Source organism: Mercurialis annua, linkage group LG3 (genome assembly GCF_937616625.2).
Source record: "Mercurialis annua linkage group LG3, ddMerAnnu1.2, whole genome shotgun sequence".
Lineage (NCBI taxonomy): Eukaryota > Viridiplantae > Streptophyta > Magnoliopsida > Malpighiales > Euphorbiaceae > Mercurialis > Mercurialis annua.
In genome coordinates, this window is record NC_065572.1 from 13,649,650 (window position 1) to 13,670,711 (window position 21,062).

Sequence of the window (21,062 nt, forward strand, 5' to 3'; positions counted from 1 at the left end):
TCTCAGATTTGAGTGGTTCTGTCTGGTACTCTTTTAGGATTTCATCCTTTTACTGGAGATAGGTTTTTCTGCTGAGATTTTAGGATATGTTTCGTATTCTGATTCGGAGTTTGGGAGTTGCTTGTAAATAGTACCTGAATGAGCTGACCTGGATTGGTGCACACAACATACAACAAAATGGTTAGTGTTTAAATAGTATTTGACTTGTATACTTACTTGGAGTATTTTGCGGATCCCTTCGTCGTGGAACATCCCTCTGGGAGAGACTTGGCCTCGCTGGTTGCAAATAGTCCAAAGTACCGGTCTCGGTTCTTAGGTGAGCGCATGCTCCATTGATGGGTTAGACCCAATGTTCTTGTGGTTCCCAGTGAACCACCCCCGTCGATGCTGCATGGTAGGGATGTTGTGACGTTTTCCCTCTATTAGGACCACAAAGGTTATCTGGTGGCTGAGTTTGTTCTGCTCCCCGACGAAGCTACTTGGACGATCTGGTATTACCCTGTCTTCTATGTAAGTTCCCTCCGGTTGGCCTGCCAGGGCTTCAGCAACTGAACGATGCTAATACGCTCCCTGGGAGCTGGGATGGCGACCTCGAGTCGTTGTCACAGGGGTGGGATTCCGACGAGTAGATTTCACCTTCTTGTACTGTAGATGTCATATTGCCTTGAATGCTGCGTACTACTGGTTCTGGAATTGGATGGAGGCTATGACCCATTATTCCTGGAGAGATCAGCTATATACCGTATCTGCACAGATGAGGGTAAAAATGCCAGAATGCAAGATGATATATTCTATATGTATGCATGTATGCAATTTTTCTGCTCTGACTGCTCTTTCGTTTCTTGTAGTACTACATGGACAATCTGGACCGTAGGTTGCAGCGGGCAGAGTTGGCTCCTATTAATAGTGGAGTTGATAATCCCCTTGGATTTCCTGGCACTAGCTGATGTGACTTCCGTGTCGGCGGTCGCGGACTCGGATCCCGTGGTGGTCGTAGAGACCATGCTTCTTCTTCTAACGGTGTGTAGGCTGCGCGCTACGACGACCTTGATGATGAGCTCTCCGAGAGCGATGATGGAGATTCTGAAACCCTGGTGTAGGACTGGGATTCTGACAAGTAGGATTTTGTCCTTTTTAGTGACTTCTTGTATGTTAGTACATTGTTTCCTAAGCGTGGATACTTTGCTTGCCGAACTTCATCGTTGCTTCGCGTTTTGGACGTCTTGCTAAGTTTTTGATTTCCAAAACGTGATCCGATTTTTCGTCTTCTACTAGAATCAACGTGACCTTTACTGTTGTGTTTAGGAGCTCGTAGTCCCGTGATGATCAAACTGCGGGAAGCCTCGGTCCCGAGATGTTGCCATGATCGGGAACCCGTAGTCTAGTAACGATTGAATTGTAAGAAGCCCTAATCCCGAGATATTTCCATAATTGTTAACTCGTAGTCCCATAAATGTTTAAGTCGTAGGAAGCCTTAGTCCCATTACTGATGCCCCCTGCAATATAGTAGCAGAGGTTTGTTGACTTTTATAGGGAGGAGTCTGATGCCCCTTGCTATTCGGATTTCTGTCTCAGTATTATAGAGGCATCTCGCCTGTGTTTAGATACTCCCATCTCGATTATAGGGAAGAAGCTCGACGTCTATCTTGGGTACTTTTGGAGGTAAGAGGTCGGCGACACGTCTTGTCTTTTGGAGGAAGGCCCAACTCCTTTTTTGCATGCTTATGGGGTAAGGGGGCCAAAAGCACGTCTTGATTTTTCCTAGAGTAAGAGGCTTGACGCCTTTCCTAAGGTATGCTATCCAGATGTTCTTTGTAGGACGATAGAGGCATAATGCTTTTAGCTGAGTAGAAAGCCTGAAACCTGTAACAAGGGTCGCAATGCCCAAGTGGAGTCGACATTTGTTTGAAATTCCCAGTGGAATCGCCAATGTGAGCGGAGCGGGGTTCGGGGGCCGCTCGCCCAAGGCTTATGGATAACTTCTCGATCTGGAAATGGTTTGAAAAATGGAGTTGCCACCTAGTTCAACTAGAAAATGCCTTTTAACCGACTATATAACCTTACTCGCCTCCTGTAAGATTATCGTGCATCAGACCAAAGAATAGGGTTCGTGGACCTCCCCGAGACTCTTATGCTTGGCTTATCCGTTATCGTCTTTAGTTACCAGACATATTCACATTAATCTCATCTCAACAGTATATGCAGTTCACATGATATGAAAGCTGGAAATAAACAGGTATGAACGCAGTAAACACGTTTGACGCGCATATGACTCAATCTGGACTGGCATTTGAGGCAAATAGCAAGTACTCCTAAACATATATCTAACCTTAGAGGTTTCTAGTAAATAACATAAGTCTAGCTAGTCTGGATATTTTACATGCATAAAGCCTAAACCGGATGTAAACGTTTGATTGATTGATTTTATTAGGTGATATTGAAAAACTTATACAACCGTTACTATGTTTTCATGGTAGTCCTACAATGTCTAATTGATGGGCTAGAATTGTATTAATGGGCCAATTTTAGATGATCATTCCTTTAAACGGTTATTATTTGATTTGGAATGGTTTAGGAAAGCGATAAACATTGCTGTCATGCTCAATGGCAGTTGTATATACATACAAGTTTAGGAATACTTTTTAACCTCGTTTACTTTGAGTGCCCGGAACTCGCGCGAGTTTTGACCATCGGTCTGGTCAGAATTGGTTCTTGGTTAGATCACGAGAGTTGTGCGTCTCGTCGATACGGTTCTTCTGGTTTGATCCGGAGTTTATTTCGAGTTCGGGTTAGCCCGGAATCGTCTTTGGAAGTTGTTGGTTTGTTGGACCTTAGGCTCGTGGGCTCGGTTTATACGCTATGTTACATATTTGGAATTCTGGGTCCGTTTAGCATCGGGTGTAGCCCATTACAAACTAGAAACATAAAGTATAGGTAAAACAGTAAATCTGGGTCTAAGCGTAATCTAATTCCGAGCTCAAACGAGCCCAGAAACCTAAATTGAAGATCTGGGAGTTGCCTCGAAGATCTGGGAGTCAATCTGGAAACAAGATTCCTCAAGAACACGGCGCCAAGAGGAGGTGGCGGTGCTGGTAGATTGGAGTTGTGGCGATCTCAACTTATTCTGGCGGCGTCGCCACTTCATTGGCAAGTTCAGAGCTCGTTTTATTTCGCTTCGTTCTCACTCGTTTCAACTCTGTTTTTCAAGAAAAACTAGTCATTTTAATTAATTTTAATATTTGATTATTTCTTTATAATTTAAAAAGTTTAAAACCATATTAACTTTTAAATAAAAAAAAAACCATTTATAACTTTAACCCGTTAAAATTCCGACAAACTCAATCGCCGCCTCCCGGCTAACCACCGCTTGAAAAAATTCCGGCCACCTCTATCGAAGCAGACCCATGGGTCTGCTCCTTGTCTTCTCCGATGAAGGAGCAGACCCACTGTGTCTGCTCCTTCACCGAAGAAGGAAAAGCATACCCATCTGGGTCTGCGTTTCCTTCACTGTTGAAGTAGCAGACCCATCTTTTCCTTCACGTTCTGGGTCTGCTCTCCTTCTCCGGAGAAGCAGACCCATCTGGGTCTGCGCCTTCATCGGAGAAGACAAGGAGCAGACCCATGGGTCTGCTTCGATAGATGGCCGAAATATTTACGGACAGAGGTTGGTCGGATGACGGTGGTTGGGTTTGTTGAAATTAAAGTTATAAATGGTTTTTGTATTTTTAATAAAAAAATTTAATAAATTTATTTAGTATTAATCTTAAAAATTAATTAGTTATTAATTTTATTTGATTTAATTTGTATGGTTTGATTTGGTTGGGTTAGTGTTTTAGAATATTGTCATGTCAACTAATTTTGGTGAGTTGGAAGTGACATGGATGACACATAGGCAATAAATCCAGTTTAATTCAAAAATGGCGGAAAAAGAAACACAACATATAAGGTTTAGTTAAATTTGGTGGTTTTTAAAGGTTTGGCTAAATCTGACACAAGAGGTATAGATTTGGCATTTTGTGGTGATTAGCCTTTCTATTATGTGAGGTATAAATGAAAACAATTAGTCTTTTAAGAAATTTGTGTACTTAGCCCATCTATTTTCTTAAACAAGTTCAAATGACTAATTTTAATGAATTATATTTTTAATTTAAGTAAAATTATAAAATTTCACCAAATATAAATAAATTACATAAATTATATTTTTTTAGTATTATTAAATTATATCTTTTAAAAATGTTTTATGCCTAAAGTTCAATTGAGTATTCTTTTATATGTTGTATTTATTATATACTCTTATTTAATTTTTTAGAACTTGTTTTTATTTTTTATTTTTCTATCTAAATTTTTATTTTTAATAATTAACCTAGACATTTATATTTTAAATAATAACTATCAATTTATAATGAAATGGCTGAATTTTTTTTTGAATGAGAAGATTGGCCAAGGCCCAAAAACTAAGACGATCTACACATACGGGGGTTTGAGACCCCCATAATATCATCTAACATGAATCTAATAATCGCTTTCGGAGCATCATAAAAAATGACAAGGCCAATCTCCTGCGAGAAGCCACGATTGGCCATCCAATCCGCACAGCGGTTTCCTTCACGATAAGTGTGACGAATGCAAATCTGTCAATCTCTGTTTAAATAACTCCGGATAGTATTGAGCTGCATGGTATAAGCGTTCACCCTTGTATCGTCTTGGCTAAGAGTATCGACAGTCAATTTGCTATCTATTTCTAGAATAATATTCCTATAGCCACGATTCCAAGCGATTTCTAAACCGTCGATAGCCGGTTCAACTTGAAGAACCGAGCTACACCCGATACGTCTACTATACCTAAAAATCCAGCCGCCATTGTTGTTTCTTGCCAGGCCACCAGACGACGCTCGGCTGGAGGGAGAGTGCATTGCTCCATTAGTGTTGAACTTCAAACAACTTGGAGGAGGAGGAGGCCAGTTGATCAGTTTCTCTTTCTTCTTAGGAAGCCCTGGGCTGGACAGGTGAGCGTATTTCTGAACAATGACGGTATATTCAGTCAAACGACTGAACGAATGGGTGATTTCAGCAACTCTATGGAACTCGTTATTAAAAGCTGCATTGTTTCGATTCGTCCAAAGACTCCAGCAGGTCAGCTCGAACATAATGCTCCACTGTTCATTTCCATTAATGTGCGTGACCTGCAAATTATCACAAAACCAATCAGAAAACGGAACATTAATCCAATTATTTAGAGAAATGGGATAGACTAAACTACGTCAGACTTCCCTAGCAATGACACAATGCCTTAGAGTGTGGTCTATGTCCTCACGATTATCGCTGCAAATATAGCATGAAGTATCTTCAGTCATATGTATCCTCCACCTTTCATGATTAGTCATGAGCTTGTTTTTAATTGTGATCAAAAGGAAGGTACGGACCCTTTGCACTCCCGGCCAATTCTAGATATATTTCCAGAAAGTGTCTTTTTCCTCCCAATTGTTATTACAGAGAAGCCCATATGCAGAACTGACGCTGAACTGCCGGAGCTAGTTAGACCCCATTATCGCTCATCAACATCCGCAATGTGTGCGGGAGGTCTTATTACTGCCAATTGAAGCAAGTTCGAGGAAGGAAGCAAGTTCTCCAAGTAATTCCAGATCCACGAATTATTAACAGTAATATCTCTAACTGTTTTAGCACGATCATCATTGCTAAGGGGAGAGAACGCAAGCAATTCAAGTGGCCCAAGATCACCAAGCCAATTATCCTTCTAGAAGCAAATATTAGAGCCATTGCCAAGAGACCAATGAGTACCAAAAACAACATCATCCCAAAGATAAGAGATATTCTTCCAAAACCGAGAACTGTGCCTGTAGCCTTGCAGGTATTGCCGTGGCAAGACCATCCGTATTTGTTCCTAAGCACTTGGACCCATAAAATCTCAGGTTTCATAAGAATAGCAAAGCCAGCTTCATAAGAAAGGCGTTATTTTGCTTCTTCAAGTCTCGAATACCGCCTCCACAATTTCGACACGGGGTACACATGTCGGCCCATTTGATGAGACTACTTTTATGAGTATCCTCCGAGCCTCCCCAAATAAAGTTGTGGACAACACAATTAATTTTATCACACAACCCTTTGGAAAGAGAAGCAGTTTGCATGGAGTACCCAGGAATAGACATAAGCACGGACTTGGCTAGAGTTAACCTACCTGCCAAAGATAAAAGGTTAGAATTCCAACCTGAAAGCTTCATTTTAATTTTTTTTCCCAAAATGTAAGCATAGGTTTGCTTAGACACTCGAGAATGAAGGATAGGGACCCCAAGATACTTCCTTAGATCATGAGAACGCTGAAAATTAAGAATACTACTGATGGAGGGGGCAACTCGACTATTCACATTAGAAGAAAAGAAACTCTTTGTTAATTCATCAAAAACTGACTTAACAGTTCAAGCTTGATCCTCCTTAGCAATACCGAAAAGAACCAAATCATCTGCAAAAAAAAGATGGGAGAGATTAGGACCATGTTTATTCAAATTATTAGGAGACCACTCACCACTTTGGTTTGCCAAACCAATACGATGAGCAAGACACTCCATACAAAGAATAAAAATGTAAGGAAAAAGTGGGTCTCCTTGTCGAATGCCTCTCGAAGGCTTAAAATCCATAGAAGGCGTCCCGTTCCAAAGTAAGTTCATATTGGACGTAGTCACACAACGCATAATAAGATGAACAAGCTGAGGAGGAATGCTGACATCTTTGAGAGTGTCCTGGTAGAAATTCCAGCTTAATCGGTCATAAGCTTTTTCAAGATCCACCTTTATAGCAAATCACCCATTTTTACCCTTTTTGGCTCTCATAGAATGAACGACTTCTTGGGCGATAATGATATTATCCGTAATATTACGACCGACAATGAAGCTCACTTGCGTGGGACTGACAATGTGAGGCATAATAGACTTGTATCTGTTGGTAATGATTTTGGTGACTTAACTTATACAACACAGTACAGAGGATAATAGGTCTAAAATCCTTGATCGACTCCGGTTTAGAAACTTTAGGAACAAGAGAGATTAAGGTCCTATTAAAATCAGGATCCATCGCTCTATCCTTGAAAATTTTCATAACAGTGGAACAAACCGAAGGGCCAACCACCTGCCATTGGTTTTGATAGAAGCCCACAGGAACTCCGTCAACAACAGGAGCCTTCCACGGCTTTATATAAAACAGATATTGGTAAATTTTGGTCTTGTTAACCTCCACCTCAAGGGCATCGCACATTCTACTAGTAAGAGCCGTAAAATGGCCTCTATAACTATATAAACCGGTCTAAGGTCAATGTCCTCAGCATATAGATTCTTGTAAAAAGAAATCGCCAAAGAGCAAAGCTGATCCACATTATCACACCAAGACCCATCATCTTTTTTCAACATAGTAATATTCTTCTTCTTTCTTCTTGCTATAGTTTTTGCATGAAAATAAGAGGTGTTGCAGTCACCAAACATGATCTAGTTACATCTTGACTTCTGAAGCCAGAACAATTCTTCTCTCAACAAAATCTCATCGAGATCCTGCTTAAGCTGTAACTCGAGGCTAGAAAGGGACATATAAGGGCGATTTTCGAGGGCCTTTTGAATCCCACTAAGTCTTGAAAGAATATTTCTTTTTTGCCAAAAAAATGTTGCCAAAGGTATTCGCGTTCCAATCCTTAATATTGTTAGTGAAATGAAGCATATTTTCTTTAAAAGAAAGGTCTATTTTCCAGCAGTTATGGACAACTTGATTGAAGTCTTTGTGGGTGAGCCATGCAGCCAAGAAAAGGAAGCTGTTTTGAGTACTAACATTGATCCTCTGATTATAGAGATTAATGAGAACGGGGCGATGATCAGAGCTGATTCTCGCAAGATGATGGACGGCCACATTAGGAAATTTAGTCGACCAAGTATTATTGCATAAGCCTCTATCCAAGCGTTGAAAGAGAGTGCCTCTTGTCCAAGTATAAGCAGGCCCAACAAAACTAAGCTGCCCTAAAGCATCGGTGTTAAGAAAGTTGTTGAAAAACGGGCACCCAATATTTCTGAGACGAGCCTCATCTTTCCTGTCAACAGAACTCAAAATCGCATTCAAATCCTCGGCAAGAAGCCAAGGATCAGAGCAATCAATGTTAAGAGAAAATAGATTGTTCCAAAGAGCATGACGTTTAGAAATATTAGGGCTGCCATACACTGTTGTAAAGAAAAAATTCTCAGTATCGTTACCATAAATCAAAAAAGTGTGGATAAATTGCTTATGATTATGTAAAATAGTAACCCGAATGTCATTGTTCCATAACGTCCATATGCCACTAGAAAAACCTTGGGCCTCTACTCGGTTAGAAAATTCAAATCCCGTTCTTTTAATGATCACATTAGCTTTATAGCCTGCAACTCTAGGCTCAACAATAACCATTAGAGAGGGATTATAACAATCCCTAAAAGATAATAAGGTACGAAGAAAGGTAGATTTAGCTTCCCCTTGGAAGTTCCAAATAAATTGTTTATTAAATATAAAAGTAAGAGGGAAAAGAGACATCAAACCGAAATTAGACATTAGCGGATGGGACCTCTTTATCAGGTCTTCGAACATCCTGCATTTCCTTAAGGTGCCCATGATTCAGGGAAAGCCCTTCTTGAAGGGAATCTGAGATATCCATTTCTTTAATGAAATCACGGATGGAGGAGTTTTGGATTGAGCTGGTGTCTTTTTTCTTTCGAACTTTGACAGCGGTCTTGGAATTCTTGTTCACCTTAACATTCCAAAGGTTTTTATGCTTCTCATTACTTTTAGGAATATGCTTATCTCGGGTGGAGGATCTTCTTATTTAGGCCAATGACGGGTCTGATTGGTCAAAAATCGTGACTGCAGAATGTTTCTTAGGATCCAAGGCAGTGATATTTGACGGGGCATCCTCTCCATGCAAGTTATGATTGTCATTAGTAGGTTGCTTATCTTTCAACTTAGGATTTTGAGGCATGGGATGGACTTGAGTAGACATAGTTTTGTGGGCCTGTGATTTGTCATGAGAGAAAACGTTGTTAGGTCCAGCAAGGGTGGCTTGGTTAAAGGACATACCTTTTTTCGGAGGGTAAAATTGCCTTTCTGTCGCATTCTATTTTTGATTATCCATGCACGTAGAAGGTATGTCGTGAAGGTGAGTTCCTTCCTTTTTCAGGGGAAGAGGAAAGACCTTGATTTTCCTCTTCTAAATTAGCAAGAGTTTCAAATCTGGACCCCAAATATTTTTTGCCGTTAGAATTTTGCTTGTTGCCATGTGCATCAACTTTCCTTCTACAATTAGAAACTTGCATCCAGGGACCAAAATTAGATTCTTTAGTTGTGCTCGCCGAAAAAGGAACGACGTTGTTGACAGTTGGACCGGAGGAACCCTCCACTCCTGAACATGATTCTTAAAACTGCAAATGTTTTCGCGATGACCGTAGCGACCACATTCAAAACAAATCACTAGAAACCCTTCATATTCAATCCTCTAGAGACGCCCATCAATCATGATTTTTGAGATTAAAGGTTTGGTTAAATCAAGACTGATAGCAAGCCTAGCAAATTTCCCCCTCTCCTTCGCTTCAGTGTTAAAATCAATTTGAATGACACTTCCAATTAGGGATGGCAATGGGGCGGGGTGGGGACGGGGAAGCCATCCCCATCCCCATCCCCGCGTCTATGGGGAATCCCCATCCCCGTCCCCGTTTAATTAATGGGGATAAAATCATCCCCGTCCCCATTCCCATGGGGATCCCCGTTCCCCGTATAATTAAATATAATTTATAAATAATTTTATTATTTTCATAAGATATTTGAAAAAAAAAAATCATTATAGAAAATACTATTACCTTTTATAATATTATATATTTAAAACTAAATAGAAACTAATAAAAAAAATTATGTTAAATTATTTAAAATTATAAATAACATACTAAAACTTATAATATAATATAAATATACATAAATATAAATCGGATCCCCATGGGGACGGGGATGTGGATCCCCATGGGGTGGGGACTATACTCCTCGTCCCCTCCCCATCTCCGTGGTTGGGGAATGATTTCCCCCCATCCCCGTACCCATGGGGGTAATTTGTGGAGATTCCCCGCCCCATTAGGGGCGGGTCCCCACGGGGAACGGGAAATCCCCTCCCCATTGCCATCCCTACTTCCAATGGTTTTAGTTGTAGCTTTTAAAATATGAGTATGATAATAATGAATAGGTAAACCAGGAAAGCAAACCCATGCTATAACCGAAGTAGCATTGGTATTATTTGATGAAAACGCCGGACTCCAAGGTTGCACTGTCAAATAATACCCAAAAAGAATCCAGGGACCATCAGACAAGACATGAACATAGTCATCCATAGAAGAAGACTTTACCATAAAGAAGTTGTTATCAAGATCCACCATGCTTGGATAGCTTTTACACTTCCATATCTTAAGGAGCCTGTTGAAAAGGGTTTTATAGCTAATAGTTTTTCCCAACAAACGTATGATAACACATATTTTCATATTCAGGGAGATTATAATATGAACCCTATCCGAGAAGTTAATAGTGGGACTACCACCATCATTCCCAAACTCAGTATCTTCTTCATAAAGGTTGAAAACAAGAGACTCCTCTATTAACGAATTTTTAGCAGAATTGAGAAGTTTATCTCTAAAGGAGATTTTTTCTTCTGGTTGTGGAAGAGGTTGATTCTCTTCACTGACGTTTTCAACATCCATTTCTGAATCGTTGTTTGAATCAGGTGGATGTAATTCATTGTCGCGTCTGATCTTCACCTTTTTCGTCGAACGGTCATGATTATTAGGGCCATATGTTTCATTATCAGAGCAGAGAGAATTTTCAGTATCCATTTTTTTCTTTTAAAATCCGTTTATAATTTTGGTTAGTTGGTTATTCTTTCAATTTTGTTATTTTAAATGGCTGAAAATTTAGATACTACAAAATAATGAATATGCTAATGAGCTATATATTTGTGTACTCCTATTTATATAAGTTTTGAGGTTTTAGAAAAACAAATCATATTAAATAATAAAGGGATAATGTCAAAAAAAATCACAAATTTTAAATGTTTTTTCATTTTAATCACGTAATTTAAATTTTGTCATTTTCATACGTGAACTAACACTTTTTCCCAAATTCATACATGGTGCTGACCTGTCACGATTTCATTGGTGTAATTTGCTGAGGTGAATGTCATTTTACACCAATAAATGAGTGCCACCTCAGTGTATGAATTTGGGAAAAAGTGGTAGTTCGTGTATGAAAATGATAAAATTTAAACTGTGTAATTAAAATGAAAAAACATGTAAAGATCGTGAATTTTTTTGACATTAACCCAATAATGAATAAAGTGTTTTTTTTACAGTTCTTTTTATCAAATGCTTGTATAATTAAATGTCATTTTAATTCTTTCAAAATCTATTAGTTCTACATACTTTACAATTTATTTTAAAAAATTGCGCTCCGGTAGACCGTTACGCAACGTTACAGTTACCAATCTGTTATCGTTATGAAAAGCCGCGACCGCGACTGCGGCCATTACCGCGATTTAAATCCATATAATTTACAGCTCAAATGTCTTATCTTATGATGTTGTTTTTATCATGCAAATGGCCAAAACAACAATATTTTTCGCATAAAACATACACCTAAAATGGTATTGGGCTATAAAATAAAAAATTGGCTTAAATTCACAAAAAATCACCAACTTTCGCGTGTTTTTGATATTTGACACGAACTTTTTATTTTGGCATATAAATACACGAACTATTAATTTTTTGCATATATGACCAAGTTTCCGTTTTAGGTGAAAAACGGTGCTGTTTTAGATATAAAACGTTGCCGTTTTAGGTAAAAAACGGTGCCGTTTTATGTCAAAAACGGTGTCCGTGTTATATATGCAAAAAATTGATAGTTCGTGTATTTATCTGCCAAAATTAAAAATTCGTGTCAAATACCAAAAACACCAGAAAGTTGGTGATTTTTGGAGCAATTAACCCTAAAAAATTTGAAAAAGCTGGAATATAGAGTGCCATATTTGCTCAAATAAAAAAAAAATGTAAAAGTTGAGTTTTTTTTATGACAATAACCAATAACTCATTATAATATGCATATCCATGTAACAGAACTGATCAAATTTTAGCAATACTTAAATAATCTAACATCAAAGACAAAGAAACTGAATGTTATAAATTAATTTCCAGCAGAGTGACTCCACCATTCATTAGCAGAACTTAGATAGAAACAATGAATTCTATAAGATTTGTCCAATCATCTAAATTCTATAATTCCCAAATTCACCTCCCTCGAAAAATACCTACATAATAATATTTGTAAAATTTAATCTCCAATTAAAATTTTCTAGTCGTACCTCAAAAATTCTAAAATTTTACCTTTTTACTCCACAATTTCAAACAATTTCGAATGGTTTCTAAAAAACACAATTTGAATCTATTTTACAACCATTTTTAAAAACGTTGTCTTGAACAGTTTCAGATGGTTTCAAACAGTTTCTAAACGCATATTTTGAAAACTGTTTTTAGAACAGTTTCTAAAAAAATAGAATATTTTTATAAATTTTAATAGTAAAAAAACATATATATTTTTTTAAAAAGAGTAAAAAAATTAATTTTCAAACTCCGAATATTTTCCACTAATAGTTTCAAAAACGGAAAAATACTCTTACTAAAACTCAACAGCCTCAATGCTGAATTAAAAGGCCAAATGTACAGATTGGACCCTCACGTTTGGTTTGGTTTTAAATTTGGACCCTAATGAACTTTTTTTTCGATGGAGGTACTTAACGTTATAACAAAATTTCAAATTGGACCCTCCGAACCTAAAATGTCACGTGTCCGTTATGGCCTGACATAAACTGACATATTAGGTTCGATGGTTCACATCTGCCAATCATTAACGGACATGTGGCATTTTAGGTTCGGAAGGTCCAATTTGAGATTTTTTTACGACGTTAAGTACCTCCATTAAAAAAAAGTTCATAAGGGTCCAAATTCAAAACCAAACCAAACATGAGGATCCAATATGTACATTTAGCCGAATTAAAACTCATAATTAAACAGAAATATAAGAGATGATAATAAGCCTCTCTTCAGATTATTATATACACACAATACCAACCAAGATACCAAGTCATAAAACAGTGTTAAACAAGACGATCATAATCCACATTTTATAACAGCTGAGTAAAAGAAGAAGAGTGCGAGCAACTTAACCACCACCACCACCACCGCTGCAAAAAATATAATAAAATAGAAAAGAAAAAAAATCTTCCAAGCAAATAATTCCTGTTACCAAAATCCGTCCGGAATCAAGTGATTATTCTATACATAATAAAAGCATATGTTACCGACCAAACCAGCCTCTTTGGGGCTGGACTTCTCCATCATTCATCAGCTTATCCAACACAGTGTTCAAGTCAACTGCCTGCCCATTGTCTGTCAGCTTTCGCACAGTTGCTCGAACATGTTCTCTTGGAAATCCCATGTTACTCACTTTGTCAACCACATCATCTATAGGTACCCTGTTTCCAGCTCCAGGAGAACCAGAGCCGCCGCCACCTCCACCGCTGCTCCCGGAAGCGGTAGGTAATGCATGCGGCAAAATTCGAGCAGTGGGAAGCTGAGGATACCCATTTCCACCACTATGAGACAGAGCAGGAGAGAAGAGTTGGGGCGGTTTCATTGCAGGGTTGTTCCCATACTGAGAAGGTAATCCACCAGAAGGAAAGGGCTCAGGAGCCCCAGAATGGGGGCCATATCCAGCAGGAAACTCTGAACTTGGTCGGCTGGATGGTTGATCAGACAGGTGTGGAGCAGCACTATAGAACTGCTGGGAAGGAGGAGCCCCAGTGGGCGGCTGGCGTAAGCTTGGCGGGTAACTTTGAGAAGAAATGTAAGGTGCATCTACCTGATGGTGACCTACCAAAGTTTGAGGCTGCGATAACTGGGGTGGCTGGGAATACTGTGATTGAGGGGCAGATTCATATGGCTGATGTGGTGGTGCTACAGTGGAGGGCTGTGGCTGCTGCGATGGAGTTGTCTGATATTGAGGATTTGGTCTTTCTTGAATTTGACCATGCGATGCATAGTAAGGCTCTTTTTGTGGGACTGAAGGGATTTGACTTTGGGAAAATTGGTTTGGAAGGGGGAAACTTTGTTGGGCAATTTGTGGAGGAACAGCAGGAGGGAGAACAGGAGTATGGGGAATGGATTGTGGAAAACTGGGCAGAGAAAGCTGTTGATGAGACTGGGGAGGAGCGGATGCCCTTTGCTGCATAGTGTCCATGATCACAGGGTTCTGGATATCTGATTGTCGCTGATCAGCCTTGGACACATGCAGCCCTGATAGTCTTAGCCGGGCATCAAACATTTCGTGATTATCCTTTAGAACCTCTATTCCTGCTTGTAGCTGCATGTAATTGATGACAAACACGTCAGATAACATATAGTGAGCAGTAAGAAGTGGTAGAACACAATCTACTATCTACTGATATAAACATCTAGAATATACAAAAGTCATGCAACTTAGTTACTGAAGGTCTTTATTCATTTACTCATCACAAGAAAATAAGAAACACAAATGGGAATTTAGTTTTATGTGCCTGGATTATCTATGCAAAAGATAGAGACATGGTTAAGAATATACCAAAACTACTCTAAAATCTCAAAAGGAGTAAAGAGTAGATCAAATTCATCATTCAACATTTGATCATGTTTGTCATTCATCATTTTATCATGTTCGTCAAATGAGCGACCTTATATCCATGAGTATGATAATAATTCATAGATACAGTGCATACATCTATTTCAACCAATGGTCAATATAGAAGCCAAACAGAATTTTACGAAAGCAAAATAGCCAGGGATCAATTAAGCGGGTACCTTAATCAAAACTTTCTCCACCTGTTCAATTTTCCCATCTGTGTTTCCATGATTGTTACCAATAGACACTTTCAACTCATCCACAGTATTCTCAAGGTGACGACTTCTACTCTCCAGTTGGGTTAGTCGTGCACTAACACCTTCCAAAATATGCAACAAATTGTTAGTATATTTCTTCATTGTTTTATCGATCTCAGACATCATTGCTGCATTACAAGCATTCTGATCATTCTCAATGATGACTTTTGCAGGTGCAATGGAGTCCAAAGAACCATAATTCTGTATAAACAATTATAACACTATGAGAATTATATGCATAAGTATTAAATAACAATGATATAAATAACTAAAATAACAAAAACACAGTACTAGTCACACAAACATCATTTAATAAACACATAAAATTTAAATCTATCCAAAAAATAGCACTAAGGTTTAAAAAGCCTTAAAATGCAAATTGTAAATGATTTCATTTGAAAATAAAGTGGCCAAGCAAAGCATAACCTCAAACGGCCAAAATAAGGCCAGTGGCTTAAAAACATCACTCCAATCAAGACCTAGATGAGATGAAAAGAATGATGCAAAAATTGCAGTAATTAGATTGCAATAATTTGCTTGAAATGGTAATTCAAATTATAGTTTTAAATAGAGGCCGTCATGTAACGTAAATGCCATTATTTAGAGGATTTTTAACTTGCCGTCCCTGTTTTTACTGTTATGTAACTGTTATTATATTTTGCATAGGTAATGGCCGCTAATAGAATTATAAAACAAGCAAAATGTATATATATATATATATATATATATATATATATATATATATATATATATATATATATATATATATATATATATATATATATATATATATATATAATACAAATATAAAAAAAATAAAATATCAATAATAGATTTTAGCACTATTATCTAAAGGTAATGACCGTTATTGAAGCCATTACCTTAAGATAAGGGTGCTAAAATCTATTATTGGTATTTGATTTTTTTTTTCAATTTTGTATTATAAATATGTAATATTTTATTTATATTTTTTAGTTTATATTTCTATTATGAACACTATGATATTATTATATATAATTATTTATTAAGCATATGTATGTATTTTATTTTTGACTTCATAATTATATAGTTCAATTTTATTTAATTCCTTAGAACTTTATTAGTTCTACATATTTTACAATATTCATAAGAACAATTGTGTCTCGGCTGACCGTTACGTGATGTTACAGCCGTAACTAATACGTTTCCATTATATACAGCCGCGGCAGCAATTGCAGCCGTTACCGCGATATAAATCCACAATTCAAACCTTAGTGAAAAGGAGTTTTACTTCTGAATACATAGCGGCTTACAATGATAGGTTCACCCACCAAAAGGAGTTGATAGTTTAAACAAGAAAAGATCTAAAATATTTCCATGTTTCATGTAAAACACAACGGATCCATATTCTAGATTCAGAACTGCACTAGCTACAGTATCCTCAGTTGAATAAAATCATTTACAACTTTCTCACTTTCATGTTTTAACAGTTTACATTCTTAAGAGTAACTCCACAAGAAAGCAGGATTGACAAATCACAATCATAAATATCTCTCAGCAAGATCAGTACTTTAAAGGTGTATATCCAGTTCAAATTTAACCGAATAGAACCATTTGTTAACAAAGTTAGAATATTTTAAATTAAACCGAGTTAATCAATTTTGGTTGATCTTAATTCAGTTTAAACTAAAACTGTATTGAATTTTTTTTTATCATCAAAATCAAATTAAATTACCGATTCAGTTCAGTTAATTAATTTTGGCTCGATTTCATACATCCCTACCAGGACCTAACATCTATTTGCTCAAGTAAACAGATCAATATCTACCATTGTGCTGCTGTCAGTTAATTTTCTCCACAACTATGAACTTTATAAGTATTCGTGCCCCATCTCAGCATAAGAACTTCAAAAACTTAGGATAAAGGTTTTGAAGGTCATTACTTTATCAAACATTTTCTAATACATTAGCTCTCTTAATCTTTTCAATATCATCATCTAATCCGATGCTCCCACTTTCTCTTCTATAGGTACTCGAAAAACTGTTAGAACCGATCCGCTGATCAGGTATATCAATGACTACGTATATTAATTATACTAATCATCTATATACAGGTATTTAAATATCATGAATCTCATTGCACAGGTCAGTAGCAAAAGTAGAGTTTCAAGCATATTTGGGATTAATAACCTAATTGCATATTATATTTTAAGGCAATCACATTTCAAATAATAAAAAGAAACTCTTAACCATTGCAATTTTAATTTAATATAAAAACAACTAGAATAGTTTAAAAACCTAATTATAAAGATTATAAAGAGACTAAGAAAACATACTCTGAGCGGAAAGGCGGTGAAATTGGAGTTAGAATCAGGGGAATTCAAAACCCTAGAACCAACAGTAGAAGAATCTACACTGTTTGATGTAGTAATAGGTCTAATTGGCTGGAAATCATAGCTAGCGAGGATCTCTTCTCTCTGAATTCCATTATTTTCGTCGCCAATTATGCTATTTATGTCATATAAATTACTATTACTGCTGTTCTGCTGCTGTTGTTGTTGGTCGTTTTCCCGTTGATCGTGATGAATTGGATCAATGTTGAGATCAATGTTGGCGGCGGCGGTGTCGTCTTGGTCGCCGGAGTTTTGTTTTGAGGAGGAGGAAGTTAAATCCATAATCTGCTTGTCCATGAACTGTGATGCGTTCATTTTTTTAGGGAAGGGTAATTGCACTTCTCTCTGTAGTTTACTTCTCCTTGACGAAAACGAGGATCAGTCTTATAATTCATTTCTTTTTTATTTATTTATTTGCTAATTATTACAGTATTATCGTGAGACTATTTTTAAAGGAAAATGCTATTTAACCCACCATTTTATACCTCCTTCATTATCCCTCCTTACGTGGCAGCATTTAATTCGTCCAATTCATTTATTAATTTATTACCACGTCAGGTGGGTCAAAGAAGATGAATTAGAAAGAAGGGTTATATACCATTACTCATTTTTAAAAAATAATCAGAATATTTTTGGACTTATCCCTTCAATTTATAAGCAATGAGCAATTAACATATAAATTAATTTTATGGGCAAATTAGTCATAAACTTGTCGATTATGGACAATTAACCTCATTTTGGCAATTTGCCCATCAACTTGTAAGCTAATTATTCTCTAAATTAATAATTTGCCCCTTCAACTTGTAAACTAATTTGCTCACAAGGAGTTAATTACCCATAATTAACAAGTTCATGACTAATTTGTCCATAAAATTAATTTATGTGTTAATTGTCTCTTGCTTATAAGTTGATAGGGCAGATTGCCACTTAAGTCATAATTTTTCCATATTTAATTAATTTTCCTCGTACCCATATTTATAAAACAATAAAAGGAAAAAATACTGAAAACCCTTCCACCTTTGAACATTTTTTCAATTCCACCACCATCTAAGAGAATTTTCAATTACACCCTATTTAAAATTTTCGGTTTTCGTCTGTACCCCAAAATAAAAAAATTGATATTTTAATAAATTAAAGGATGAAAATATAAAAAACTACTAAATAAAAGGGTTATACTATTACATTTTTATTTGAAAACATACAAACAAATTCTTTATCTTTTAAACTGTCCAAATAAATCCTAATAACTAATTAATTTATTATATTTTTTAAAAAATAATAATTAAATTTTAAAAAACTCGTGGACTACAATTGCCGGAAAAAAATTTCGACAGCCACCGCCATTTTTGGAACAGATCCCTGTGGATATGTTCCGGCAAAGAACAGATCCCTGGGATCTGTTCTTCTTCCTTCGCGAGGAAGAGGAACATATCCCTACGGATCTATTCCTCTTCGTCGAGGAAGATGAACAGATCCCTGGGATCTGTTCTTTTTCTTTCGAGAGGAAGAAGAACAGACCCTGGAATCTGTGCTTCTTCCTTCGACAGGAAGAGGAACAGATCCTTGGGATCTGTTTCCATGACGGTTGTTGCCGAAATCTTTTTCCAGCAGCGGTTATCCTCCGGGTAGGTGTTTTTCGGTTATTTTTGGTTTTTATTTATTTTGTTTTAAATAAAATGACGGTTTTTGATTTATTTGTTTTAAAATAAAATGAATTACCCTTAATTTTATAAAGAAGATGGCCTTTTTTTATTATTAATAATATTAACGTTTAATTGATATATAGGTTAAAAATGAGGGATCATTTTAAACTCTTTGTTAAAGGAAAAGAGGTCAATTTTAATGAATTAGGGTACAAACGAAAACTGAAAACCCTTAATAGGGTGTAATTGAAAATTCTCCTAGGTGGTGGTGGAATTGAAAAAAAGTTTAAAGGTGGAGGGATTTTCAGTATTTTTGCCTTTATAAAATAACCTTAATACAGGTAGAAAAATTTGAGAACCTCTTGTGATTTCCTACACAAAAAACAAAATAAATTTAAAGGACCTCAGGTAGGAGTTTCCTGAAAGTCACTCGATACTTAAGTCGGTAAGGGTTTTTTGGTAGATAATAAAGAAAATAAGTATTTTAAAATAAAAAATGAATACATTTCCAAGCACTGGTGGAATCATATTTATAGGGCCTCGGATGGTCGGTTACTTCATCCAAGATCATGGTTTGTGCCTACGATCTTCTGTTGATACAGAACCACGTATTTCGATAAATCCGAGTAGTGGGCGAGAGAGGCTAGTTCGCCCCTCCACTTCATTCTCTAGGCGAAGTTAAGTCATATAAGGGTGAAGCCTCTAGATAAGCTGGGGAGAACCTGATAGCTAAGGCGATCATGAGTCTAATTAAAGTGGCAATCCAAATAAAGAGGCGAAGCTTGGGGTTCAAACATTTCTAGATCGGTGTCAGACCTTTTGTTTAATCAGGGCTTCCTTCTCACTTTCTTTCAATTTCTCTCATTCTCTCAAGCATATCCGCCTCTCCCAATCCTCTCAAATTTCTCTTCCTCTTTTCATCTCTTCTCAAATCTCTCTCTAAGAAGCCACCGCCTCTCAAATCTACAAGTACAAGAAACCAGCGTTCTTCTGGTGGTTTAATCGTCGTCGTCTTTCTTTCGATGGTTTCATCATCATCATCTTTCTTTCGGTGGTCATCGTTGTCGCCTTCCTTCTGGTGGATTCATCGTCGTCGTCTTTCTTCCGCCTTTTAAATTTTTTGTACACAGATTATTGTGATATATTGTTATCTTGTCTATATAATTGCTCTCATGTTCATATAATTATTATTTGGGATAATTACTAATTCCCCCTGACTTTATGTCATAAATACTACTTCCCCCGTGACTTTTAAAAACTCAATTTCTTACCTCCTGACGTTTGATTAAATTAACTATTACCTTTTCCGTTATTAACTTTGTTATTTGACTTAGTCAAATGGTCTAATTGTCAAAAATAAATTTAATGTTTACTCTTAAAATAATGTAAAGTATGAGTGGACAGATAAACGTGATGACAGTTTTCAAAAACTGAAAAAGTGTCTAACGACAACTCCAGTGCTAGCGTTACCAGAAGGTACCGAAGGATTTACTGTTTACTGGGATGCTTCAAGAATTGGTCTAGGATGTGTTTTGATAGTTTATGCTTCTCGTCAGTTGAAAAATCATGAAGTGAACTATCCTACTCATGACTTAGAGTTAGCAGTAGTGATATTTGCACTGAAAATCTGGAGACATTACTTGTACGGTGCAACGTGCGAGATATTCACTGATCATAAGAGTCTGAAGTATATCTTTGATCAACGTGAATTGAATCTCAGACAGAGGAGATGGCTAAAATTGATAAAAAAAATTATGATTGCATTATACAACATCATCCGGGTAAGGCCAATGTGGTAGCTGATGTGCAAAGTAGGAAATATGCAGGAAGCTTAACACATATTACCACAGAGTGACGAAAGCCATTGATCAGAGAGATCTATACGATGTTCAGCCAAGACATCAGATTTGAAGTTTCACACCTTGGAAGTTTGATAGCTCAATTAAGTGTGAGACCAACACTGATTGACAGAATTAAAGAGTTACAAGGTGAAGATCTCCAATTGAAATATGTGATGGATGAGGTATAGAAAGG

General features: G+C 36.9%; 2 protein-coding genes across 2 annotated transcripts; both read right to left on the reverse strand.

Moving 5' to 3' along the window:
- Positions 1–7,626: 7,626 nt before the first annotated feature.
- Positions 7,627–8,433, reverse strand: LOC126672322 (uncharacterized). The gene has a single exon (XM_050366267.1). It carries the CDS (start codon positions 8,431–8,433, stop codon positions 7,627–7,629), a length of 807 nt encoding a protein of 268 aa, XP_050222224.1.
- A 4,694-nt stretch (positions 8,434–13,127) lies between these two features.
- LOC126674261 (vacuolar protein-sorting protein bro1) lies at positions 13,128–17,778 on the reverse strand. Its single transcript, XM_050368683.2, has 3 exons — positions 17,329–17,778; positions 14,937–15,215; positions 13,128–14,463 (listed from the first exon to the last, which is right to left on the reverse strand). The coding sequence occupies exons 1-3, from the start codon at positions 17,698–17,700 to the stop codon at positions 13,399–13,401; spliced, it is 1,716 nt and encodes a 571-aa protein (XP_050224640.1). The 5' UTR covers positions 17,701–17,778; the 3' UTR covers positions 13,128–13,398.
- Between the last annotated feature and the right edge of the window lie 3,284 nt (positions 17,779–21,062).